Source organism: Typopeltis vanoorti, chromosome 1 (genome assembly GCF_054136105.1).
Source record: "Typopeltis vanoorti isolate ZY-2024b chromosome 1, IOZ_Tvanoo_1.0, whole genome shotgun sequence".
Classification (NCBI taxonomy): domain Eukaryota; kingdom Metazoa; phylum Arthropoda; class Arachnida; order Uropygi; family Thelyphonidae; genus Typopeltis; species Typopeltis vanoorti.
The window spans coordinates 55,093,510-55,120,217 of record NC_143549.1 but is presented as its reverse complement, the minus strand read 5'-3'; the positions used below and the strand labels follow the sequence as shown (position 1 = coordinate 55,120,217).

General features: G+C 37.1%; 1 protein-coding gene across 1 annotated transcript in view; it reads right to left on the bottom strand.

Moving 5' to 3' along the window:
• LOC150109990 (telomerase-binding protein EST1A-like) overlaps positions 1-26,708 on the bottom strand; it is a 478,068-nt gene that overhangs the window by 341,736 nt on the left and 109,624 nt on the right. The window contains exon 5 of the mRNA XM_090390470.1: positions 18,373-18,590. Within this exon, the coding sequence (XP_090246596.1) occupies positions 18,373-18,590 (218 nt within the window). The remainder of the gene's footprint in view (positions 1-18,372; positions 18,591-26,708) is intronic.

The window sequence follows — 26,708 nt, the reverse complement described above, 5'->3', positions numbered from 1 at the left end:
ATTTATTATACTCTAACCAAGTGGAAAATAAACTTTCAACATCTTTCTCTAAATCCAGAGTAATTTATTAAAAAAGGGTGGCACACCAATTGGCAATTCCTATAGGTGGAGATGACCTGCAAATGCTTCTGCGTGATATCTCGACTTGGGCCTGGCTCCCACTGAAGAGACCTCAATAAAGGTCGAAACCGGTCTGGGTAGTGGCCCTTCCCTTAATGCATAACAATAGACATATCCGCAAGGAGATGTGTTTTGCATTATAGGAGATACTAAGATAGGAGTGTTGGTAGCTTGCTCCACCTTTGCAACGAGTTGCCCTGGTGTGTACCACCTTAACCCAGTCCTGAAGATACTTTCAGGCGCAAACTTTGTTTGCTCACACTTGGATAAAGGATTAAACTAAATTTATTAAATATCATGGCAATTGTAATAATTAAATAAGGGATGATATTTTTGTCAGGAAACTGGAAAAAACTGCAATAAGTCTGCTGCTAGAACATCTCTTAAAAGAACTGAGGTTAAGCACATACAATAAAGTACCAAGAGAAAATGAGCAGAACTGGCAGACAATTCAAATCCTTTCTGGGATAAAGGGTATTGCTTAGACAAAGAATAGAAAAATAGAATCCTTCTAAATAACATACTATACTTCACTGTGACTTATTATTATTACAAGATAAGCCTAAGGAGTTTGACTTACTGAGAGAAGACATGCCACTGTACTACACATAACTTATCATCTGCACTACTTAATCTACCAACAACATACATCACTGTGATCATCTACAAAACTCAGGGTTTTTTTTTTGTCTGTATTCAAAAAAGAGGGTGGCAAGTAGACAATGGAATAGTCATAAGAATTTAAGCAATTAAAACCACAGATAATCTTTTCTAATAGGAGGCAAGTTCAAGTCAAATGACATAGGAAAAAAACTGCATGGTAGGAAAGTAAACAACACAGTTTATTTGTACCTGTTAAAAGCCCTAGCAGTGAAAAAAAAGGAATCAGTTTTATTGTGTCATTATTAAATGCAAGTGGAGTAAAATTAAATGGCAAGTATAGTTCTTGTTGGGGACATAAAAAGTGTACAACTAATAATAAAGGTAAATGGTTGCTCGATTTCTGATCCTGACATGGATTAGTCATTACTAACACTGTATTTCAATATTGGTATGTTTGAAAATGATGATGATGATGATTAATATCTGAGACCTCAGGGAGTTAAGGACTCACTGAGGGGGGTTAATTCATTCAGACTAGTGCACTCACTACCGCTAAAGGTAAACTATTTCACTCACTCACTGCTCTGTAAGATAAAAACTTAACTCTTACCCCTTTCTTGACTGCAAACAAATTCAACTTCCATAGAGGCCCTAGTGTTCTCTCTCCACCTTCCACATAACAAAAAATTTCATCAGATGATATCTTATAATATCCATTCAAAAGTTCATAGACCTCTATCATATTACCCCATCTTTCTTCTACTACCCAGAGTCTGCAATCCACATGCTTGCAATCTGTCCTCATAATCTAGATATAATTTTTGTAACTCTTCTTTTTACCCTTTCCACAACTTCTTTATCCCTTTGGAACCAGGGAGACAAAATCTGCACACAATAATCCAGGTGTGGTCTTATCAAGGCCTCATAAAGAGGCAAAATTATTTCCTCATCCTTACATGTCAATGTTCACTTCAACATCACAATTATCCTCTGGATTGAATTTGCAACTTTAGCTATGTGACTTTTGATCTTCAATTTCCTATCCACCACCATTACACCAAGATCCCTAGCCTCATCAGTTTGTTGTAGTATAACCCTGTTAATGTGATATACTGCTGAAAATCTCATCACACAATGTGCATAACCTTACACTTACTAACATTGAACTGATAGCCATTTTTGTTTGTCCAAATTTCCAGTCTAATCAAATCACAATGTAAGTGGTGGATATCAGCAGCATCCCTGATTGCCCTGCCTATCTTCACATCATTGGTAAACAATTGCATAGCCACTTTATAATGTCATTAATGTAATACTGAATCCTGAAGTACACCACTGGGCACCATTAATCTGGCAGATTCACAACCACCATATACAACTTTCTGATATCTCTGTCTGTCATCCACTGATCCAACTCAAGAGTTTATATTCCAATCCCATATTCTCCAGTTTATGCAACAGCCTTTCATGAGATATCCTATCAAATGCCTTAATGTGCAGAAAGTGTAAGCAAAGTGAGGAGTTGAAGTATGTGTCAGGCTGTGAGATAGTTATGGTTGAAGAAAGTCAGAATTGCCAGAATGTGAGTGAAAATAGTGGCTTGATAGGGAATTGCGATGTACAAGATGGCAATGAGAGCAGTGATCTAAGAAAGAGTGAAAGCAACCAGAGAGAGAAAATGGTTTAAATGATAAAAATAATGAGGAATTATTTGTAGGAAGTGAGATCGCTAGGTTGCACGCAGTGATACAAAATGTGCAGAGGCAATTAGAGCACCTGCAAAACTCTTTCCAGAGTGATTCGGCTAACGTAATTAAACAGCGTAAGAATGGGAGAGTTTCGGAAATTAAGGAAAGAGTGTTGTATGGTGACTCGTTATTAAGAGGGGTGATAGATGGCAGTGTAACTAAATCGTACTTACCGGGTGCGAAATTTAAGGATGTAAGTGAGAGTATTAGAGTGCAAAAACAGAGGGTGAAAGAATTAATAATTGTGGCAGGTATGAATGAATTGAAAGGTGATAAATTTTTTATGAGAGAGGACTTGAAAGTATTGTTAAACGTAGCGAAAGAAAAGAGTGACAAAGTTAGAATGGTTAGTCTGTTGTCGCGGTATGACAGAGAGGAGTTTAGAAGGAGGGCCATAATCGCAAATGACATTATGCTCAGGTTATGCAGACGGTGTGGTGTGAAATTCGTGGACGTGTGGAATGAGTTTGAAGGGCGAAAGGACTTATACAAGATGGATGGCCTGCATTTGAATGGACTTGGTGTGCAGAGACTGGAAAGAGTGTTGCTGAATGAAGTGAAAATGGATGTGCAAAACCAGGGAAACTAGAACTACCAAGGAGGGGGGGGGGAATGGATATGCAGACATCAGTGAGACAGATGACTGTAAGAATGTATATAACGTACTCGAGTCAGCACTAAGGACAAAAAATGGGAATGGGTCATTTAGAATAACGCATCAATATAGGGGTGGGACTAAGGGATCACTGCATTTCATGTATACTAATGCCAGGAGTATTAGGAACAAGAAGGAAGAATTTTTGGCCTTGATTGGCTCTTCCTGGCCACAAGTTATTGGCATTAGTGAAACATGGCTGACGGAAGATGATATAGTTAGTAGGATAGAATGTGTAGGTTATAGTGGTGTGTTTAGGAGGGAAAGAGAGAATAAAATGGGGGGAGGGGTATTAATTACTGATGATAGCTGATGAACTGCAGCCAAGGAGAATTGAAGTTGTATCGCAGGATAGTGAAAGGAGCTCATTTGAGGCTATTTGGTGTGAGATTGAGACTGGCAGAATAAAATACACAGTTGGGTGCTGCTATAGACCAGGTGATGGAATAGATGGTGGAGATGGTATGCATAAACAAATTGATGAAATGAGTGGAAGGAGGGTAATTATTATGGGGGATTTCAACTATGATAACATTGATTGGAAGGAGGAGAGGACACATGTGAGGAAGGAAATGGCTTTTATTCAATTATTAAGGGATAACTATCTGAGACAGCATGTAATTGAAAATACTAGGGGTGTGAGAGTGCTTGACCTGGTAATAGCATCTGAGAATTTGACTGTAATGAATATGACCATGTTGCCACCTATTGGTGAGAGTGATCATAAGGTCTTGACCTGGGAGTTGGCTAAAGGTGTGGAATTTTCAATTAAGACAGGGTATATGTGGAATTACCGTGCTGGCAAATATGACAAGCTTAGGAGATTGCTTGGATCAGTGTCATGGCATGTACAACTGCAAGTGAGTTGGACATCGATAGAGCATTGGAAGTGGTCAAGGAGCATTTACAGGAGGTTATGGCTGATTGTATACCTAGGGTCCGAATAGTAAAACAAGTAGGGGTTAAATGGATGAATAACACCATTAAGCTTGAGCTGCAAGAAAAGAAACAACTGTGGAGGGAATTTAAAGAAGGGGTGACCTGCAGGCACACGAACAGTATAAAGTGCAGGCCAGAAAGGTAACGAGTGTGGTAAAAAAAGCAAAAGCAGATTATGAAAGGAAACTAGCTATGCAAGCAAAAGAGAATCCCAAACAGTTCTTTCAATATGCTGCAAGCAAGAAAAAACTGTACACGGCAAAATGATTTTAAGGAATGACGATGGTAAGGAGGTCACTGAATCAGTCGATATAGTGGAGTTACTGAGCGCGCACTTTGCAAAAGCATATCATCCAGGTGGTGACATTGAAAAAATGAAGGAACCATTAGTTTATACGGGAATAGTGATGAATGAAGTGGAGGTGACTAGTCTATTACAGAACCTTAATGTGAACACATCTGTGGGATTGGATGGTATACCAGCACGGGTCTTGCGCGAAGCAGCTAAGGAATTATCAGTGCCCTTGACCATGTTGTTTAATCTGAGTCTCAGGTCTGGTTTAGTCCCGAAGGCGTGGAAAGAGGGGAAAATAGTTTCACTGCATAAAGGAGGATCCAAGACTATGGTTGCAAATTACTGACCGATCAGCATATCAGGAGTCGTTGTCAAGGTCTTGGAGAAAGTAGTCAAGGGAAAAATACAGGAATGGATTGATGAAAATGAGATACTATACAGGGGACAGCATGGCTTTGTGAAGGGTAGATCATGCTTCAGTAACTTGCTTAAGTTTTATAACAAGGTGACGGCTGAACTGGATAAGGGAAATGGGTTTACAGTGATACTGCTGGACCTGGCAAAGGCGTTTGACAGGATACCACATGGAATACTAATCCGTAAACTCCAACATATGGGAATGGATATAGGGTTGGTGAGATGGATAGGTGGTTGGTTGATGGAGAGATATCAAAGAGTAGTTTATTCAGGAGTAGAGTCCAAAAGACGGCCTGTGACTAGTGGTGTGCCGCAGGGTTCTGTTCTTGGACCACTGCTGTTTAATCTGTTCATTAACGATATAGGGAAGGGTCTAAGTGGAACAATTCATTTGTTCGCTGATGATGCAAAGTTGGGTAGGGAAATAGTGAATGCAGAAGATGTCAAAGTCTTGCAGGATGACTTAGATAGATTGGAGTTCTGGGCTAAGGAGAATGGATGTCAATTTAATGTGACAAAATGTAAAGTTATGCATTTCGGAGTGAAAAGATTAGCAGCAGTATACCACATTGGTGGAACTGTACTCCAAGAGATTGATGAGGCCAGGGACTTGGGAATGTTGGTGGATAGGGAGATGAAGTTTAGTGGACACATTGCAAAAGTAGCTAAATCAGCTCATCAACTCACTTGGCTGTTTAAAAATACCTTGACGAGCAGAGACAAGCAAGTTATTGTACCTCTGTACCGAGCCTTGATAAGACCTCATCTCGACTACTGTGCCCAGATTTGGTCACCTCGGTTCCTTCTTGATGGGGAGGAGGTGGAGAGGATCCAGAGGCGAGTGACTAAGATGATAACAGGTCTATGGAATGAACCATATGAGAACAGGTTGAAGATTTGTGGGTTGCAGAAACTAGTTGATAGGCAGAAAAGGGGAGATATGATTGAGACATTCAAATTGCTAAAGGGATTCTATAGGATTAATTCAGAGGATATTTTTGAGATCAGGACTGGTGGTGGGAGAACTAGGGGACACCTATGGAAGCTGAGCAAGAGTGTGGTTAGCAGGGGTGTTAGAGCTGGGTTCTTTACTTTTAGAGTGGTAAATGAGTGGAATAAGCTGCCAGAGTCTGTTGTGGGTGCTATGACGGTGAACGAGTTCAAGGCAAGGTATGATAGATACTGTGAGAATGTAATCGCATAGTTGTGTGGACATGATGTTTAGTGCCTCCCTCAATGAGTCTAAGGACTCCTGGAGTCGCCCGAAATAATAATAATAATTAACAAAATCATACAATATCATGGTAGATCCATTCCCTTTATCCAACTCAGCCATAACATTGTTATAAAATATGAACGAATTGATAAAAGATGACATTCCTTTAACAAACCTCATGCTGCTCCTTGCAGAGTATAGCTTGTTTATCTATCCATTTCTGTATGCAAGTTCTTACCAACTTCTCTAAAATCTTCACTACCACACCAGACATACTGATAGGTCAGTAGTTAGACACATCAGTTTTTGCACCACCCATGTGCAATGGAACTATCATACATTCCTTCCATTTTATGAGATGTGACTCAAGTTACACAAACATTAAAGGCCTAGTCAATTCGGATGAACATTCCTTTAGCAAATATGCTGATATTCCATCTGTCCCTATCGACAAATTCTTATCTGGGTTATGCAACAACCCTTCAACCTCATTTTCATGAAAATCTAACTCTTCATCCAATGTAGCAGTAGCACTGTGCACCATGTTACATACACCTGGTTGATATATCTTAGCAAAGTGAGCACTCATTAATTTCTGACATTCGAGTACTATCTGTATTAAATAAAGTTATTCTTCCACATTCATTCTTTCTATTACATGCACCCTAACAATAAAATTATTTTGAATACCTTTACCTTACATAGAAAATTTCTTTACACACTCCTATTTAGCTTTCCGCAACTTTTTGGCCTGAGTAAGGCAAAACGTTGTGGAAAGTTACTTTTTCAGGCCAAAAAGTAACAATCTGTTCATCATCCTTCTCAAAAGACAGGAATGATAAAATGTTTAATTCAATGAGCTAGAACTAACTGTTCAACTCTCCAACAGTTAGTAGAAAGATAAATATAACTGATAGTAGAAAGAACTTTCTACTATCAAACATTACATGAAATTAAATGGATTCCTCCGAAAGGACTATACAACATCTGTTCGAATCCAACAAGCCAAACCAAAACAACAAAGAATCTACACGTCAAGTTCCAATCCCATATATCTCTGGAATTTCAGAACCAATTTTAAGAATTTTGAAGAAATATGATCTAACAGCCAGTTATATTCCTATCAATAAAATATCCACCTATTTCCCATCGTCTAAAGATAAACGCTCAACTATGCCTCTTCCTGGTGTATACCAAGTTCCATGTGATTGCTATCTTTCTTACTCTGGGCAAACCAGATGCTCTAGCACTAAAATCAAAGAATCAGAGGAGATTCTCAACAAATCCATGAGAGGATTAGAAAAATGGTCAGATGAACTTAAACTCAAAATCAACCCAGACAAAACAAGACTAAGCACATTTAGTACAGACAGGAAAAATAGACATTCCTACAATCCCAAAGTCATGATCAACAACAAGCTAATTGAAAAAGTCACAAATCCAAAATACCTCGGTATTACACTTGATCAGGAATTATGTTTTGCACAACACATCTCTAACAGTACCAACAGAGCTCTAAAAAAATTAAATATACTGAAAAGGCTTTGTGGAACAAATTGGGGCGCAAAGTCAAAAATCCTCAAAACTACTTACACTACACTAATAAGGCGAATAATGGAATATGCAGCACCTATCTGGTCACCTTCAGAATCATCGGTAAAGAAAAAATTAGACAAAATACAAGCAAAGGCATCCAAGATTATCATTGGTGCAGTCTCATCCACTAACAACATCAGAGCCCAACAGGAATGTGGGCTTGACCTGCTGGAGGACAGATGAAAATTTGCCACCATAAAATCCCTAAAAAACTTATGAACATTGGAATCAAAAATGCAGACTTCACAGATCATCAACTTTACAACATGATGACACTATCAGGAAAGAAATAGGTCTTGATCAGTTAAATGCCCACATAAACAAAGAACCTCTATTTTCCAGTCCTTTACCTTCAAATACCTCCATAAATCTAAACCTTACCAAACTCTGTACAAAAAAAGAATCAAAAGAAATGCTCAAAGAAAAAGGACTACATACTATCAACCGTCTTTCATCTTCTAAACAGGTTATTTGTTATACCGATGGATCATCAGACACCAATATGATTAATGGAGGCGCTGGTGTTCTCCTTCTACTCCCGAAAGGTGAAAAACTTTCAATAAAAGTTGGATCTGGGAGAGTTGCTTCCAATTTTACCAGCAAACTCTATGCAATAAATTAAGCACTTGAAGCCAGCCTACTTAAAACTATCATCATCTGAACAATCTGAAGGAATTATAATTTACAGTGACTCAAGATCAGCTATGGAGGCAATCAAAAATAGCAATACCAAGCTCACACAAGACATCCATAAACTCTTAAATCAACTAAAGTGTTTAGGAAAAAGTTGCATTTTACAATGGATTCCTGCTCATGTAGGCATTGATTACAATGAAGCAGCTGATAAATTAGCAAAAGAGGCCAGAGAACTCAACCAAGAAACTCACATGATAACACCCTTGCTGATGCCAATGCACTAGCAAAAGCTAAACTAATTCCACTGAAATCAGTGATACAACATCAAATTCCCGAAATCAGTGCTGACAGAAAGACCTCCACCACGATAGCAAGACTACTAACAGGACATTATAGAAGAATGAAGATCAATACAGATGATACGAGAACATACAGAAACTGCAACAACTGCTCCAATACTGAACTGACACCCACTCACATCTTTACCTGTCCAGCAATTACAGCAGCCTTGCAAGAAATAGATCCTAATTCTAAACAACAGCTCTATACAAACAAAATCATCGACATAGCCAAAGCAGTAGAAGGAGCACACGGAAACATCTAAGACTCTTCAAAGGACAAGACAACAACAATCAGATGCTCTATAGAAAAAAGAATACAAGAACATCAGTCTTATATTCTTATATTCTTCACAATAAATCCAATAAGTCTGGATTGGCACAACACGGAATAGAGACAAACCACAACATTCTCTGGCCAAAAACTCGCCTTCTACACAGATGTCGATATAAACTCGATCGAATGCCTATTCAAAGAGAGTGTGAGGCCTTACTTCAATGTCCTAACTTGAACTGGAATGACTCATATCCTTGTCAAAAATATGGGAAAGTTTGATGTGAATAACACATTAACTTTTTTTTTTTAAATTAATACCTTCTAGATACTACATCTGTCTAATGATATCTTTAATATGATTTTATAAATTAAGTTTTTTGTATAACATTGTAAATTAATACACGTAATTTATTTCTGCAGTCTTATGTTTACTTTTCTTCAGTGAAATGATATTGTGATTGAGATGTAACATCACACGGCTCGTTCTAATTTTGAATGATCAATTGTTCATATTCTACCTTCTAAAAGACTGCTTCCTATCAAGTCACTGATGATAATTTGTTATTTTCAAACTGAAATATCTGGCAATATATTAAATATACTTTTCTTGTGCTAGTGATAATTCTTAAAAAGTAGCTCGTTACTTTTTGGCCTGAGCTTAATATATTTCATAACTCCTCTCACTCCTATTCTAACGATATTCTTTCCACATCACATTTTTCTTGTGGATCTCTTGTTTAATGTAAGGTTGCACATCCATTTCACTCCCAATCTATTTATTCTTCAAACAGTAGAGATACATTCAGATACTGTCTCATTTAAACACTTTTTCAAAGATTCCCATGCATTGTTGATATTTTTCCCATTCAGTAACTGATACCATCATACCAAAGATAGTATTCTCTATGTTGATCATAATTTCCATCTTTGTAATTCTGCACGTAACCTGTTCTAATGGGAACATCAATATAATTAGACACTTCTCAAGAAAGCATGGCATGATCATTGTCACCAACTAGTGATAAAATAGTCATATTCTTAACAGAGACCCCTTCTGATGCTGTGAACAAATCCAACACTCTTTAACATCAAGTTTCTTCTTTCACATGCTACTTGAGAAAGTAGTCTCAGAACAATTCAATTAATTCCTCTTCTTTCTTATCATGAGATTGCTCTTCTACACAATCAATGTTTGGAAAATTAAAGTCACTCGTAATGATCATTCGTTTGGTACCCATAAGGCTAAATTGGCAATGCATTTCTTCGTCCCCCTTCAATGGAGCCACCAGGTCTGTAGCAACACCCTCACCATATATTTCATTCTGTTAACCTCCACTTCTCCCAAGATAGACTCAAACTCACCACTACATGGGGACATTGTCATTATTATTGTTTTCCTATGTTTCTACCCTAACTGGACTTAAGTCATTTGATATTAGTAGTACTCCCTCCTCCTCTCCTACCTCTTCTGTCATTCCTAAAAATAGTACACCTATTACACTCGATCCCAGTTACCATATTTGATTCTAATAGCAAGGTTTCACTAATGCCAACAATCTTAGGCCACATTGTATTCAAAAAAGCAATGAAATCAATACATTTGTGTATAGACAAAAAATTACCTAGCCTATTCATATAATTAGATATGCAATCTATTTGATCGTGTTCTAGAATTTTCTCTTTTCCCTCCCCAGACATACTTAAAAGATCCAAACCCAAAGCATATTTTTCCACCCCATTTTTGTACCATAGCTAAACCTTCTCACACATACACACACATTTTTTCCTATTCCTCCCTTGATGATCTAGTTTCCCTGACTCTGAATTAAGTCTCATACCAATAAGTAATTTTTCCAGGCTCCTGAAGCCAACCGATTCAGGTGTAAGCTTTCCCTCTTATGAAAGTCTTTTCTAACATCAAACACACCCTACACATCTAAAAACTCGCATCAATTTCTTCTACACAGCCCACACATGGAATCATTTGTTATCGTTGCTCTCCTTAACTTGGTACTGTCGTATCTAGGAAGCAAATCTACAATTTTTACTCTCTCATGTTTCTTTCTCACTTCTTCCAGCAGACCTTTCATATCCTCTCTCATACCATATTTATCACTACTTAAATTATTAGTACCTACCAGAACTATCTCTATTACTTTCCTTTTCTGTTTTTCAATTACATTTATCATATCTTTAACTTTTACCAACAGGAAACTATGATTTGTTTTTTGTTATAATTCCATTTTTATCAGAAGAACGATATGAAATAATAATTTCCCCCTTTATTTTGCTAAAACTGAACTATTTTATTGACAAAATGATCTGAAATAATAATAATAAATAACTTCTTTTTTTTCTTTTCTTTTTTTTTCAGTATAGCTGGGCAGTTTCTTTTGGTAAAATGGCTCAAAACAATTATACCTCGGCTTAATGGAATTTAATGAAATTTCACACTTAGGATCATGATTAAAAGATGTCATTTGAAATAGACTTCAAGATTTGTCATTCAATGGTGGAATGAATGAATACCAAAATTAAGGTAAAACCAAATTATGTCTACAATACATATGGCAAAAACAGCACTAGGTTCAATTGTAATAATAATTATTTTGCTACATGAGAATGCTATTACAAAATGTATCTTTTTATGAGTGTATGCAATTTCTTAATTTTTTTTTTTTTTTGGTTGACTTTATGAAATAAAACACTATCAATGTTCAAACACAATGCTATTAAAACAGATGACATGAATCTAAATCTAAAAACTGATTCTGTTATTGCTTTAGTAACAGAATTAATTTCTGTTATCAAATCTTTATATGGACGTTTTCAACAGATAATAAATTTAGTTTAATCCTTTATCCAAGTGTAAGCAAACAAAGTTTGCACCTGAAGTATCTTCAGGACTGAGGCAACTCTTCGTAAAGGTGGACCAAGCTCTCATCACTCGTTGTCTTAGTATCTCCCATAATGCAAAGCACATCTCCTTGCGGACATGTATTAAACAGGATTAAACTAAATTTATTATAGTCTAACCAAGTGGGAAAAAACTTCCAACATCTTTCTCTAAATCCAGAGTAATTTAATAATAGGGTGAGATGCCTTTTGGCAACTCGTATAGGTAAATATGACTTTTCCATTGCTTCTGCCTTAGTATCACTACCTCTGGGTCCCACTGACGAGACTTTAATAAAGGTCGAAACCGGTCTCGGTAGTGGCCCTTTCCTTAATGCATAGCATTATACATGTCCACAAGGAGATGTGCTTTGCATTATGGGAGATACTAAGACAAGGAGTGATGAGTGAGAGCTTGGTCCACCTTTACCACAAGTTGGCTCAGTCCTGAAGATACTTCAGGTGCAAACTCTGTTTGCTTACACTTGAATAAAGGATTAAACTAAATTTATTATAGTCTAACCAAGTGGAAGAAAAAACTTCCAACATTTTTCAACAGATTACATGAACTAATACAAAGTTAGAAGGGCTTTCCCCATCCTGGAAACTCAGATTTTTCATCTTGCATACAGACAAATCAGTCAGAAAATGCATGCAATTAACAGATAAAAATTCTACATGCTACTTTATCTTTATTTGGAGAGTAGATAGCAAAGTGTGCAACAGTTGATTATGTAGCATATTAATAGATGGTGGATTGACATAGTGAGTGACAGTAGATTATGTATGCAGTAGTGAATAGTAGATGGTGATTTGCATAATGTGCACAGGCAGGTGGTAGAGAATGCCCCCCCCTCAATGAGTCCTTAGGATTTCAGCAAAGTATCAAGCAATATTGAATAATATATAACAACAGTAATACAAAGATTTATTAGGACTGCTAAAATATCTTAAAATAAAATTTTCACAATTCCAATTTTTGTAGTCTGATGATCACAAAAATATCTTATTTCTTATTATTATTTGACACCTCCAAGGTCTAACTGTGGGAGGCTGCCTCCCCCCCCCCCCACCCTACACACAACACCATCTCTTGCACACCACCAACAGTATGAATTTTGTCTATAAATTACATTCTCTTGAACAATTTCAGGATTGGCTGTCTGATAGGTATCAGAGAGTTGTGTATGGTGGAGCAATTTCAAGGAGGCAGAGGGTTACAAGTGGGGTCTCACAGGGCTCAGTACTAGGACCTATATTGATTAACCTTTATATCAATGACATTGCCAGTGGATTGCAAGGGGATATTCAGTTGTTTGCGGATGATGCGAAGCTAGGAAGGATTATTAGTAATAGTGCAGATGTGGTAGCCCTGCAAGAGGATTTGAATAAGCTAGATAGATGGGCAAATGAATGGGGGTCTCAGTTTAATGCATCAAACTGTAAGGTCTTGAGGTTTGGGAAACATCGATGGGATGCTGCATACCCTATGGCAGGAGTTATGCTGGAGGAAGTAGAGGAGACAAGAGATCTGGGGTTGACGGTTGATAGAAACCTGAAGTTTAAGGGACATATTGCAAAAGTGGTGAAGGTAACACAGAGGATTGCTGCAATTATGAGAAGGACACTGACCTGCAGAGATAAGAGGGTTATCATTCCGTTGTATAAGTCTCTGATCAGACCACACTTGGACTATTGTTCTCAGATTTGGTCTCCAGGATTTGAAGGGGGTATATTAACTGTGGAAAGGATACAAAGACGGATGACAAAGATGGTTTCAGGACTGTACAAGGATAGTTACGAGGATCGGCTGAGGGAATGTTGACTGCAGAGTTTGGTGGATAGAAGAAGGAGAGGTGATATGATTGAGACTTTTAAACTGTTGAGAGGTGGTTACAGGGTTGACAGTGGGGAGTTCTTTCGCTTGGTTGAACAGCGGGAAGGAGTGATGACAAGAGGCCATCCCTGGAAGTTACGAAAGGAAACTGTGAGCAAGAGGGGGAGGAGTGGTTTCTTTGCATGGAGGGTGGTTGAACCGTGGAATGCATTGCCTGATGGAGTGGTGAGAGCGAGAACGGTCAATGAGTTTAAGGAGTGGTATGATAGACTTTGTGTTTCTTAGGGGGATCTCCCCTCGATGAGCCTTGACAGACTTTATGTTCTTAGGAAGGCCCTCCCACAATGAGTCTTTCGACTCCATGGAGGCCTGAATAATAATAATAATTTACCAGTATGTGGGATGAAAAAACCTGAGTTTCCATGAGGGGGAAAACCCTACTACCTTAATGAGATCGGCTAACTCACTTTCATTGAAAAAAAAAATAGTCTATATTATTATTATTATTATTATTAAACAGATGGAAAATATACTTTGAGGGACTTTTGAATGAGGAAAATGCAAGAACTCACAGAGGAGATGGGCAGCCTTCTGAGGGGATGGTGCAGAACATCAGTAGAGTGGAAGTGACGGAGGCCATGAAGAGGATGAGGAATGGAAAATTGGTGGGCCCCGACAGAATTCCAGTGGAGGCATGGAAGGCACTGGGGGGAAGAGGGAATTGACCTGCTGTGGGACCTGTTCATGAAAGTTTGCCAACAGGAAAATATACCTGAGGAATGGAGGGAGAGTACTCTTGTCCCCATCTACAAGGGTAAAGGGGATGCACAAGACTGTAAATATTACAGAGGAATAAAGTTGATGTCCCACACAATGAAAATCCTAGAAAGGGTTCTTGATGGTAGATTGAGGAAGGAGGTGGAGATTGCAAAGGAACAATTTGGCTTCATGCCTGGTACATCAACAACAGATGCTATCTTTGGGTTACGGCAGATGATGGAAAAGTATCGAGAGAAACAAAGGCAACTACATCTGGCATTTATTGATCTGGTGAAAGCATATGATTGAGTGCCAAGGCAAGAAGTCTGGAGGTGTCTGAGGAAGAAGAAGGTACTGGAGAAATATGTCAAGTTGTTGTGGGAAATGTACAGAAATGTGAAGACAAGTGTTCGGACCTGTCTGGGACAGACAGAAAGTTTTCAAGTAACAGTTGGCTTGCATCAAGGGTCAGCATTAAGTCCGTTTCTGTTTAATATTGTGATGGAGGTGGTAACAGAGGAGGTGAGAGAAGATGCGCCTTGGACAATGTTGTATGCAGATGACATCTTGCTGTGTGCAGATTCAAGAGAAGAAGTGGCAGCTAAACTGGAAAGATGGAGAAAAGTACTGGGAGAGAGAGGTATGAGACTGAGCAGAAATAAGACAGAGTATATGTGTTGCACAGTGGGTGGTGGCCAGGAGACAGACCTGGAGCTCGAACGAGATGTCATCAGGAAGGTGAGGGACTTCAGATACTTAGGTTCAACAGTGGAAGAAGATGGAGGAGCTGAGAAGGAAGTGGGATGCAGGATACAAGCGGGTTGGAGGAACTGGAGGGAGATGGCTGGAGTGTTATGCGATAAGAGGGTGCCGATCAATCTGAAAGGCAAAATCTATAGGATAGTAGTGAGGCCAGCTATGACATATGCTACAGAAACTGTGGCCCTGAGGAAAAATAACATCAGCAGGATAGAAGTAGCAGAGATGAGAATGCTTAGATGGATGTGCGGTGTGACCAGAAAGGATCGTCTGAGAAATGACTATGTCAGAGGAACAGTGAAAGTTACGAACTTAGGAGCGAAAATACAGGAGGCAAGGTTGAGATGGTTTGGTCATGTGATGAGAGGGGAGGACGAATATGTGTGAAGAAGGGTCATGCAGATGGATGTGCAAGGAAGGCGGAAGCATGGGCGGCCAAAGAAGAGATGGAGGGAGCTGGTAGAAGAGGACTTGAGGATGAAGAACTTGGATGTGGTGACAGCCCAAGACAGGAAGGTATGGAGGAGACTCATTATCAACAGTGACCCCACTTAAGTGGGAGAAGCTGCACAAGAAGAAGAAGAAGAATTAAGGGAGACCTCCAGGGAGTCAGAGATCCATCAAGAGAGGACACATACTACACACCAGCTATCATACTTATTCTTGAATTCATTCATTCACACTGCTTGCATTCACAACATCCATGGCAATCTATTCTAATCACACACCACCCTCTGAGAGAAAAATCTAGTCTTAACCCTCTTCTTACCGGCCTTCATTCTCATATTACAACGATGCTCTCTCTTGTCCTCCCCCCCCCCCCCATAAATTGAAAAATTTCATCAATTGAAATCCTGTATGACCCTTTCAGAAGTTTGTAAGTCTCAATCATATCTCCCATATTTCTCCTGTTTGCCAGTGTCTGCAGTCTACAAATTCTCAATCTGTCTTTGTAATCAGTATTCCACAATCCTGATATTTTTATCACTCTCCTTTGTAATCTCTCCAATATAGCATATTCACAATGGAAACCAGGAGACCAAACCTGTGCACAATAGTCCAAGTGAGGTCTTATCAAGGCTTGTAAAGAGGCAAAATAACATCCTTATCTTTAAATGTGAACATTCGTTTTAGAAGTGCAATTATTTTTTGAGTTGTATTTGCAATCTTTGCCACATGACCCCTGAACTTCAACTTCCTATCTGTGTTAACACTCCAAGATCTCTAGCCTCAACAGTTTCTTCTAGCCTAATCCCACCAATATAATACGACATTGGATATCTAATCATGCTGAAGTGAATGACTTTACGTTTACTGATGTTGAACTGACACCCATTTTCCCATGCCCACAATTACAGCATTTTCAAATCATTCTGCAAGTATCGCATATCAGCAGCATTCCTGATTACCCAACCTATCTTTGCATCATCAGCAAATATAGCTGAATGTTGCTTGTCAAATCCTTCCCAATATCATTAATGTACAGAATGAATAACAGTGGACCAAACACTTATCCTTGTGGTACACCACTAGTTACCTTAAATCTTGCAGACTCACATCCCTCCATATATTACTTTTTGATATCTGTCAGTCAGCCATCGTCTTATCCATGCTAATATTCTATAACCCAAACCCATTTTCTCCAATTTATGCAGCAATCTGCCATACTGTATTCTGTCAAAAGCCTTAGAAAAATTCAAAAGTATCATGGTGTATCCATTCTCCTTGTCTAGTTCAATGATAACATTGTTATAGCAAGGTGCTAAAACATGCCCTTCCCTTAGTAAATCCCTGTTGTTCATTGCAAAGTAGAGATTCACTGTCAAGCCATTTCTGAATGCGAGCCCTAGCCAATTTTTCCAAAATCTTCACCACCACTCCTGAGATACTAATTGGTCGATAGTTGGATACATCAATCTTTGCACCACCCTTGTGCAATGGAATTACCATACATTCCTTCCATATTTACGAATTTAGGGACACAAAACACGTGTTGAAATGTACATTTCAACAAGTGTTTTGTGTTCCCCTCTTTAAATTATCTCAAATTTGCAAATATGAATGCTGATCACCGTGTAACCTTAAAAGAAAGATACATTCCTTCCATTCCTGCAGAATCTTCCCTGTTATGAGACTCATATTAAACAGCCTGGTCAAAGGAATGGCCAGTTCAGCTGAACACTCTTTTAGCACATGTGCTGATATCCCATCAGTCCCTATTGCTGAATTCTTATTCAATGTGTGCAACAGCTCTAATACCTCATCCTCATACGCCTGCATTTCTTCATCTAGTGAAGAGGTAATAGTGAGCTCAATGTTGCATACACTAGGTTGATAGCTTTTAACAAAATGGGCACTCATTAACTGAACAACCTCTTCTGCATCTGTAATCCTCACGGCATCAGGATTTAGATGATTTATTCTTTCATATTCATTCTTTCTTTTACTTGAAGCATATCAATATAAATATAAAGATTCCTCTCATTGCAGCGAGAATCAAACTAAGGTATTTTCTAAATGAAGGGTGCAATGTCCTGCTTTTCTTCCAATTGCACTATTGCAGAGGTGTAATATCTTATATCAGTAAGCAGAAATAATTTTTTCAAAAAAATGTTTTGAAGCATAACACAATTATATCAAATGTTCCCCTCTTTAAATTATCTCAGAAATAATTAACGAACCAGTCTAAAGAATGCCAAGAGTACAGAATATTTTAAATATTAATTTGAAAAAAATCACTGGAAACTACATGCATTTGAGCAGTAGATGCCGTTGATGTAGGTGATTGGTAGTAGAGGTTCGGTGTAGTAGTGGAGACGGAGTGTTGTATAGTAGGTGTCCTCCTGCGATGAGTCCTCGCACTCCTTGGAGGTGTCACGAATAATAATAATAATAATAATAATAATATATAAATAAAAAAATCCGAAAACCAAATTAAAATTCAATTATTATGGTAAATGCTGGCCTGGTTGGCCCAGTGGTTAGCGTCTCCGTTCTCCAGCCAAAAGGCTGCGGATTCGAATGTTTGTGGTTGTCTGCGAAAATACTAGTGATTGGTTGATGGCATTGGTGTAGATGATGAAAGTAGTTTCGGTTGGTGGAGACTGAGAGTTGTAGATTAGGTGCCCTCCCTGGATGAGTCTTTGGACTCCCTAGAGGTGTCATGTAATAATAATAATAATAATAATTAAATTCAAAGATTTAAAGAATTGTATTTTTAATGCATTTTTAAAAAAAGGTCTTGTTAAAATATATATTTATAACAGTTCATAATGAAATTACCTGCGAGCTTTCCCATAATTGGTTGTACCACAAGCTTGTTCTCTATAGCGAGCCAAATCACCAAGGTAAATTAAAATCTTCTGTACACTTATCAGAGTCATTCGAACAGAATCAGGAAGTCCATGTGGGCGTTCTTCATCAGTGTCTAAGAACTGAGCCAAGTTAAAGCCAAAAGTCTCTTGCTGTTTCACTAACAAGTTTTCAAAGAAAATAGCATCCTGAAAATGTGAAAGAAGACATGCATAAACGTAAACAAAATCAAGCTAAGAGAACTAAGGTAAGCTATTCATTGCTCCATACTCATTAAATTATAATAATGCATAATTTATAAAAAATATATATATAATATATATACAGCATGCACTTTCAGATTCATTCTTATAAAAGTATATTACAAATTTTAGAAATGAAAAACATTTAAATTAAAAAAAAAAAAAAGGTTACTAATGAAAACATGCCAAACAATGCATGACTTTTCCACAGAGAACAGAAGTGAAAATAAGAAAAGTATCAAATGCCATACACTGATAAATCTGCCTCATCCTAGCATGCAAGCAAGTAAGAGCAAAACAAAAGAGGAGTACATTCAAAAGAAATATCTGAAATATCTTTAAAATAACCTGTAATATATTAATCCACAATATAAGGAACCATTACAGTCCTGTTTAAAGAATTAAAACATACTGCTGAATAAACAAAATGTGTATATATATTTAACATCTGCATTACACTTTAATGTATAAAAATAGTGTATATGTATAAATATACATAACTACAAAGAAAATAAAATAGTTATAACCCACTTTCTGTTTTATTTTTAGATGCTGAAATGGCAAATACCCAAACATCTGTATCATTAATCAGAGTAACTCATCCATAGTGATTAATGAAAGGGTGACACAACAAACAGAGACAGGGATAAAGATGATATGCAAATGACACTTAACAAAATTGCTTTATGAAATTAATTACTCACATTCTTAAGTTGGCCCAATTTTCAAATGACTGTATTATTAAAACACTTAAGGAATTGAACAACGTAGCTAAGGATATAAATTAAATTATACTTTAATAAAAATTTTCCGATATTTCGGCAACGTCATGTTGCCATTTTCTAAAGGAACTTACAAAAAAAGGTACGTGCACGTAGGCACTACAACACAGTAACTGGGAATGAAGAGATGAAGCTATCGTTCTCCTAAAAGTCCTGATGGTGCCCTCTAGCAGGCTAAGTAGGTGTTCTTGGCTTGGGCTGAAGGTCTGCTGATGTAAGCCTCCCAAATTTGGGGCAGTCGCATACAACCAAATTTGTTGAGGTTTGGAGAATTTCTTAGGGCTGAGGCTGATTCCATAAATAATCTTTCCAATTTGTATTTGCTACGGTGTATTACTGTAGCTTTTTTCCACCGTATTCTGTGGCGTATCCAGAGCATGGTCTGCAAGACCAGAATGGCTGTACTTGTGAAACCGGATGTAGTCCTTGTGTTCAGAAATTCTGATATTCGCTGTCCTGCCTGTTTGGCCAAAGTAAGACAGTTTACAACTGCAAGGGACCTGGTATACACCAGGTAGGTCTAGGGGAAGTGGTTGGTCTTTAATGGAGCGGATAAGGGATGCTAATTTTCTGTAAGGTTTGTAACAGGAGGACCTGACCTACTTTATTTTATGTTACAAACTTTATTTATGTTACAAACTTTATTGAGGTCTCTAAAGAGACCTCAATAAAGGTCGAAACTAGTCTGGGTAGTGGCCCTCCCCTTAATGCATAACATTACACATATCCAGAAGGAGATGTCTTTTGCATTATGGGAGATACAGAAATAGGAGTGTTGTGAGCTTGCTCCACCTTTGCAGCGAGTTTCCAGGTGTTGTACCACCTTACCCCAGTCCTGAAGATACTTTCAGGCACAAACCTTGTTTGCTCACACTTGGATAAAGGATTAAACTAAATTTATTATAGTCTAACCAAGTGAAAAATAAACTTTCAACAACTTTCTCTAAATCCAGAGTAATTTAATAAAAAGGTGGCACACCATTTGGCAACTCATGATAGATAGAGATGACCTTGCTAATGCTTCTGCCTGGTATCTACACTCAGGCCTGGCTCCCACTGAAGAGACCTCAATAAAGGTCGAAACTAGTCTGGGTAGTTGCCCTCCCCTTAATGCATAATATTATACATATCCACAAGGAGACATACATAAATATACTCTCGGGGGATCCTGTAACCCCTAGAGAGCACATCCCCTGGGTGGCAGATAGTGGAGCCCACCATGTGTGTGTGTGTGTGTGCGTGTGTGTGTATATGGTGGGATGGTCCGAATATACTGAATAAGGACTCGTGGACCAACAGGGCCATAAAGGGCAATCATCTTGATTGTAAGGAAAGCGGCACTCTCATGGACGCCTAGCTGGATCTATCTCCTCTCCTTCTACTACTTTGAGGAAGATCTACTTACTTTAATCTTTCCTATAAGGCCTTATTAGCCAACTCTTCTTATTTTATGACCCCTATGCTATTAGAGTACTCGAGGGCCATGGGGGTCTTTTCACTTCTGGCCTTACAAATATGCCCTCTCTATAAACCTTACTGTAATTCTTCTATAATCTGCTCTTTCCCCCTTCAATATACCCTATTCCTCCTATGAGTTTAAATTCGGAAGAAGGATAGTTCAGAAGCCTTAAGGTAGCAGCCCTACCACTGAACTACTCCATGGTCAGGCTAGTACCGTGACATGGAGAACATAATTCTACTAGTAAGCTGACAGAAAAAGATAATCAGATTGAATCTATAGGAAACAACCCTGGAATGGAAAAGGTAAAACAAAAATGGAAACGACAAAATATAATACACATAGCAAACTGGAATGTAAGAGGAATAGCATAAAAAGAAATAGAATTAGACCAATTATTAAATGAAAGAAATTTTAAAATAGCAGTAATAACTGAAACAAAAAAGAAATTAAAAGGAACCATGAGAACTGAAAATTTTAATGTGATAAACAGTGGCGTCGACAGAGACCAAAGAGCACAAGCAGGAGTCATGATTTGGATTCATAACTCCTTTTCAAAAGTTATTAAAACATTATAAATTATGGAATGAAAGAATAACAGAAACTAGAATACAAATAGATAGAGGCTAATTAACAATAATTGCTTTATATGCCGCAGTAGAAGGAAGAGAACAGGATAATATTGATTTTTGTAATCAGCTACAAAATATATATAATAAAATAAATAAAAATGATTATATAATTTTAGCAGGAGACTTAAATGCAAGAATTGGAAACACGAAAATTAATAATAATATAGGAATACATGGAGAACATACTCTAAACAGGAATGGTAAAAAATTGATCGACTTTGTAGTTTATAATAACCTAAAAATAATGAATTCCTTCTATAAACATAAAGACATACATAAATATACTTGGACAGTAAGAGTATGGAAATCAATATTAGATTACTTTATACTAAATGAAAAGACATCAAAATTTTCACTAGATGTTAGAGTTCACAGAGAATATGAAATAAGCAGTGACCACTTCCTTGTTAAAATAAAATTAAGATTACCACCTAAATGGCTACAAACAAGAACAGAAAGAAAAAAATGAAACATTTGTTTATAAAACTAGACTATTGAATGACACAAATGTAAAATGGCTATATGAACAAAGAATTAACCAATATCTAGACAAAATAAAACAAAATGAAGAAATAGAAATAGAATGGCTTAATATAAAAATGATACTAAATGCAGCAGCAAATGAAAGCTTAGGAAAGACCAAAAAATTTAATAAAAGGAAAAAACTGAAGATCTGGGATGATACAATGAAAGAAATAATCAAAAAGAAAAAAGATGCCTATCACAAATGGTTAAGCAGTAAAAGATTAGAAGATGAAATAGAATATAAAAGAATAAGAACCATAGCTAAAAGAGAAGTCAGAAAAAGACAGAGAATCATGGAACAAATTTGTTTCTAATTTAGAACATGATTTATATAAAATAAGACCCAATGTATATAAAATTTTGAAACACTTAAATGCAGATACCAAAGAAAGCATAAAATTAAGCACTGAATTGAAATTAGAAGAATTTCTAAATTACTACACAGAATTGTGGACAGACAAATATTTTAAAAAAGACAACTGGCAAACAATTAATGAAAATGAAATAACTAAAGAAGAATTAGAAATCAGCCTGAAAAAACAAGAAACAGAAAATCACCTGGAGAAGATAAACTAGGTTCAGAACTATATAAATATGCAGGAACTAGATTCAAAGAAAGACTCTTATTATTTTTAAATAAAAGTTATCCTGTACACCCCTTGAGGGAACATGGCAGGAATTTGATGATGATGATGATGAATAAAATTTATTCAACTGGTATTCCCCCAATAGAATGGAAAAAAGCAATTGTGATTCCTATCTTTAAAAAAGATAATAGAGATGACCCTAAAAACTATAGAGGTATCAGTATACTAAATTCCTGTTACAAAATATATAGCAGAATCTTAAATAGCAAACTAAAGAAATATTCCAAAAACTTTATTTTAGAAGTACAGAATGATTTAGAAAAGGATGATCAGGTACAGACCTAGCCTTTTGCCTAAAATTAATAATAGAGAAAAGAAGAGAATACAATTTAGAAACACATATTGCATTCATTGACTTTGAAAAAGCATTTGACAAAGTTAAAAGAAACATATTATTTAACATATTAAAAGAAAGACAAATACCAAATAATATCCTAAAAGCTATCACAAGTATATATAAAAATAATCAAATACAAATAAGATTAAATCACGAGCTATCATATACAAGAGAGATAAACCAAGGGGTCTGACAGGAATGTCCCCTCTCAGCAACTCTTTTTAATATCTACTTAAATGAAATAATAATAAAATGGAATAAAAATTTACATCAAGGAATTAAACTTTCTCCTACAGTACACTTAAACACTCTCCTCTTTGCCGATGACCAAATAATAATTACAAATTCTGAAGATAAACTACAGAAAGCTATTTTAGATCTAAATGAGATATCCAAAGATTATGGTATGATAATATCAACAGAAAAGTCAAAAACTATGGCCTTTAAAGGACAAGATCCAGCAAGAACTAAAATAGTAATAGATAAGAAGATCTTAGAACAGGTGAATTCATTTAACTGCCTAGGATGTACGATCACATATGAAAATGAAAATGATATAAACATAAAAATAACAGGTGTAATTAACTCTATATTTAAACTAAACCTAGTTCAAAAACAAACCAGACTAAAAGTATCATCACATTAGCTCCACCAGTCTTAATGTATGGAAGCGAAATCTGGACAATAAAACAAAAAGACAAACAAAGATTAACAACAGCAGAAATGAAGTTTATGAGAAAAACTGCAAAGTATACCCTATTTGATCACAAAAGAAATGAAGAAATTATGAAAGAATTAAACCAAGAACCAGTAATAGAAAAAATTAAAAAATATAAACATAAATGGATGGAACACATTCAAAGAATGAAAACAGAAAGATTACCAAAACAAGCCTTAAAATACAAGCCATTAGGAAAAAGAAACCAGGACGTCCTCTTAAACGATTCAACGATGACGTCTAAGGCCGGAACAGGCCATGCTAGGCCTAAATCCTTGATATGCATGATGATGATGATGATGATGATATCCACAAGGAGATGTGTTTTGCATTATGGGAGATACTGAGATAGGAGTGTTGTGAGCTTGCTCCACCTTTGCAATGAGTTACCAGGTGTTGTACCACCTTGCCCCAGTCCTGAAAATACTTTCAGGCGCAAACTTTGTTTGCTCACACTTGGATAAAGGATTAAACTAAATTTATTATAGACTTCACATCACTTGCTTTAGTATACCATAAGGCAGAGCACATATCCTTACAGATATGTATAATGCTTTGCATTATGGGAAGGATCACTTCCCATTGGGTAGTGACCCCTTGTCCGTAAGGAAACGTGCTTCGCATTATGGGATACTAAGGCAAATGGTGTGAATTTGCCTTAGTATCATTAGCTTCTATATACAAGTTGCCCTGTCCTGAAAATACTCCAGGTGCAAACTTTGTTTGCTTACACTTGGATAAAGGAATGTTGTTGTTGTCGAGTCCACTGAAGAGTGCGGTATATGTAGTTTTGAGTGTCTCTGGTTTTTGCACCCGACTTTGTTCCACAAAGCCTTTTGATGATATTAAGCTTTTTAAGAGCTTTATTAGATATATTTGTAATATGAGTTGTAAATCTCAGTTCAGTATCTAGGGTTAGGCCTAAGTATTTTGGAGACTTTTTTTTCTATTTTGATATTATATATTTTGATTTGGGATTTGAAATTGTGTCTATTTTTCTATCAGTGGAGAAGATGTTCAGTTGTTGTTTTTCTGGGTGGTTTATCTGTAATTTAAATTTATTTTCCTTATTCCCAAATGTTATCTCTTCATTCCAATCTATACTGCCATAACCACCCTTGCCTTGTTCCTTAAATTATGGATAAAGGATTAAACCAAGAATATAATTTCTTGGCATCTTTAAATTTATAGTATAACCAAGTGGAAAAACTTCCAACAACCATTATAAATTGTTCACTGAATACCTCAATAATGTCTTCAGACAACTGCCATTCTACCATTTTCATCCATTAAGATCATCATACCATAATCATTCTTCCTTCTATTTGTCACATATCTGAAAAACTGTAGGATTTTTCTTGGCCTGATTTGCTAAATTCTGCTCAGTGTAGTTTTGGTGTTCTTACCAACTGAGCCAATTTTCTGGCCTGCTCTGTATATTCCTCGTGCAACTGATTGCTACCATTATTAACTGACATATCCTCCTCCACCACCATATCCTCTTCTTCCAAATTTCATGCTTTATCCCTTTATTCATCCATTTGACATCTGCTTTATTCAGTCTTTTGACCTTTGGAATGCATTTGCACACTGACGTTGTTAAATATCTTTGTTCAGTTCCATGCAGCATTTATCTCCCTCTCACTTACCACCTCATTCCATGCTATAGCTCCAAGCTATCCTATCCCTAAGCTTTTTCATAATCACCAGCATTGTGATTCCACATATTTCCTTTCCTCACAGAAGTCTTCATATGACTAGCCACAAACCAGGTGATCACTTCAAGATCACTCTCAACAACTAGAGGGAAGTGCAAAACCCCACTCACAATCACATCCTCTGATGAAATAATCAGATCTAAAACTCTTGATCCTCATGTGCCATCCTTTACATATTGCCTAAGATAGTTGTCTCTAAAGAACTCAAAAAATTCATTTTCCTTATTCCCAAATGTTATCTCTTCATTCCAATCTATACTGCCACAATCGCCTTGGCCTTGTTCAATAACCAAAGTTGCCCATACATTTTTTATCACCATCCTCCACATTCCCTGGCTTATAGCAGCATCTGACTAAATCTCTTCCTGTCAACCTCCACCTCACATCACACTGACTGAAAACTATTGCTGCTGTTTACATCTCCACTTTGTGCAGATGGGATTCACCTGCTATTATTAACAGCACCCTCCCCCTTCTTGTCCTTTCTATCCTCACAGAAAACATCATACCATTCCATTTCCTATTCCAGTCAGGATATCATCCTTATCCAACCATGTCACTTATTCCAACAATTTTTGGGTAAATAAACTCAATCAATGAAATCATTTCATTTCCCTTGTTTTTGATGATCCTGGCATTTGTAAATAAACACAGCAAATAACTTTTAGGTCTATAAGCAGTCCTACCCATGCCAATTATAAGTTGTGACTGCTCCACACTAACCATTCCCAATTGCCTTTTATTGCCACTTATCCTATCTCTTCAGACTCAACTACACCCTACACATTCCAAGGTCATCCCACCCTCATACTGACCATTGTCATTATGCACACATTTGTTACTTCCGATATACTGTGTTTCCCTGTCGACCATGACTCCTACCCTCGTTTTCCCTGTCCATCTTGCATTCTCATTCTGCCATTGTCACTCACAGTACTGCTATTCTCATTTATTCAATCTCACTAGTTCTCTTTCACTCCCCCCCCCCTCCCCGATCTTAAAATTAGTTGATCAGAATGATCAATAATTCTTACTTCCTTCACCTCTTACTTCCTGTGCTCTCTTACTCACATCATTTATTGTTTCTTCTTGCAGCAATAGTCTCTCAAACTGACTCACCAAATCCATTCAAATGCAACCCATCACTTTTGTACATGTCCATCCCTCCCTCATTCACAATTACACTCCCTTCTCTTCACACAGCTCTGCCAACAAACCATTTATGATTCCTGCTCTCCATCTCACC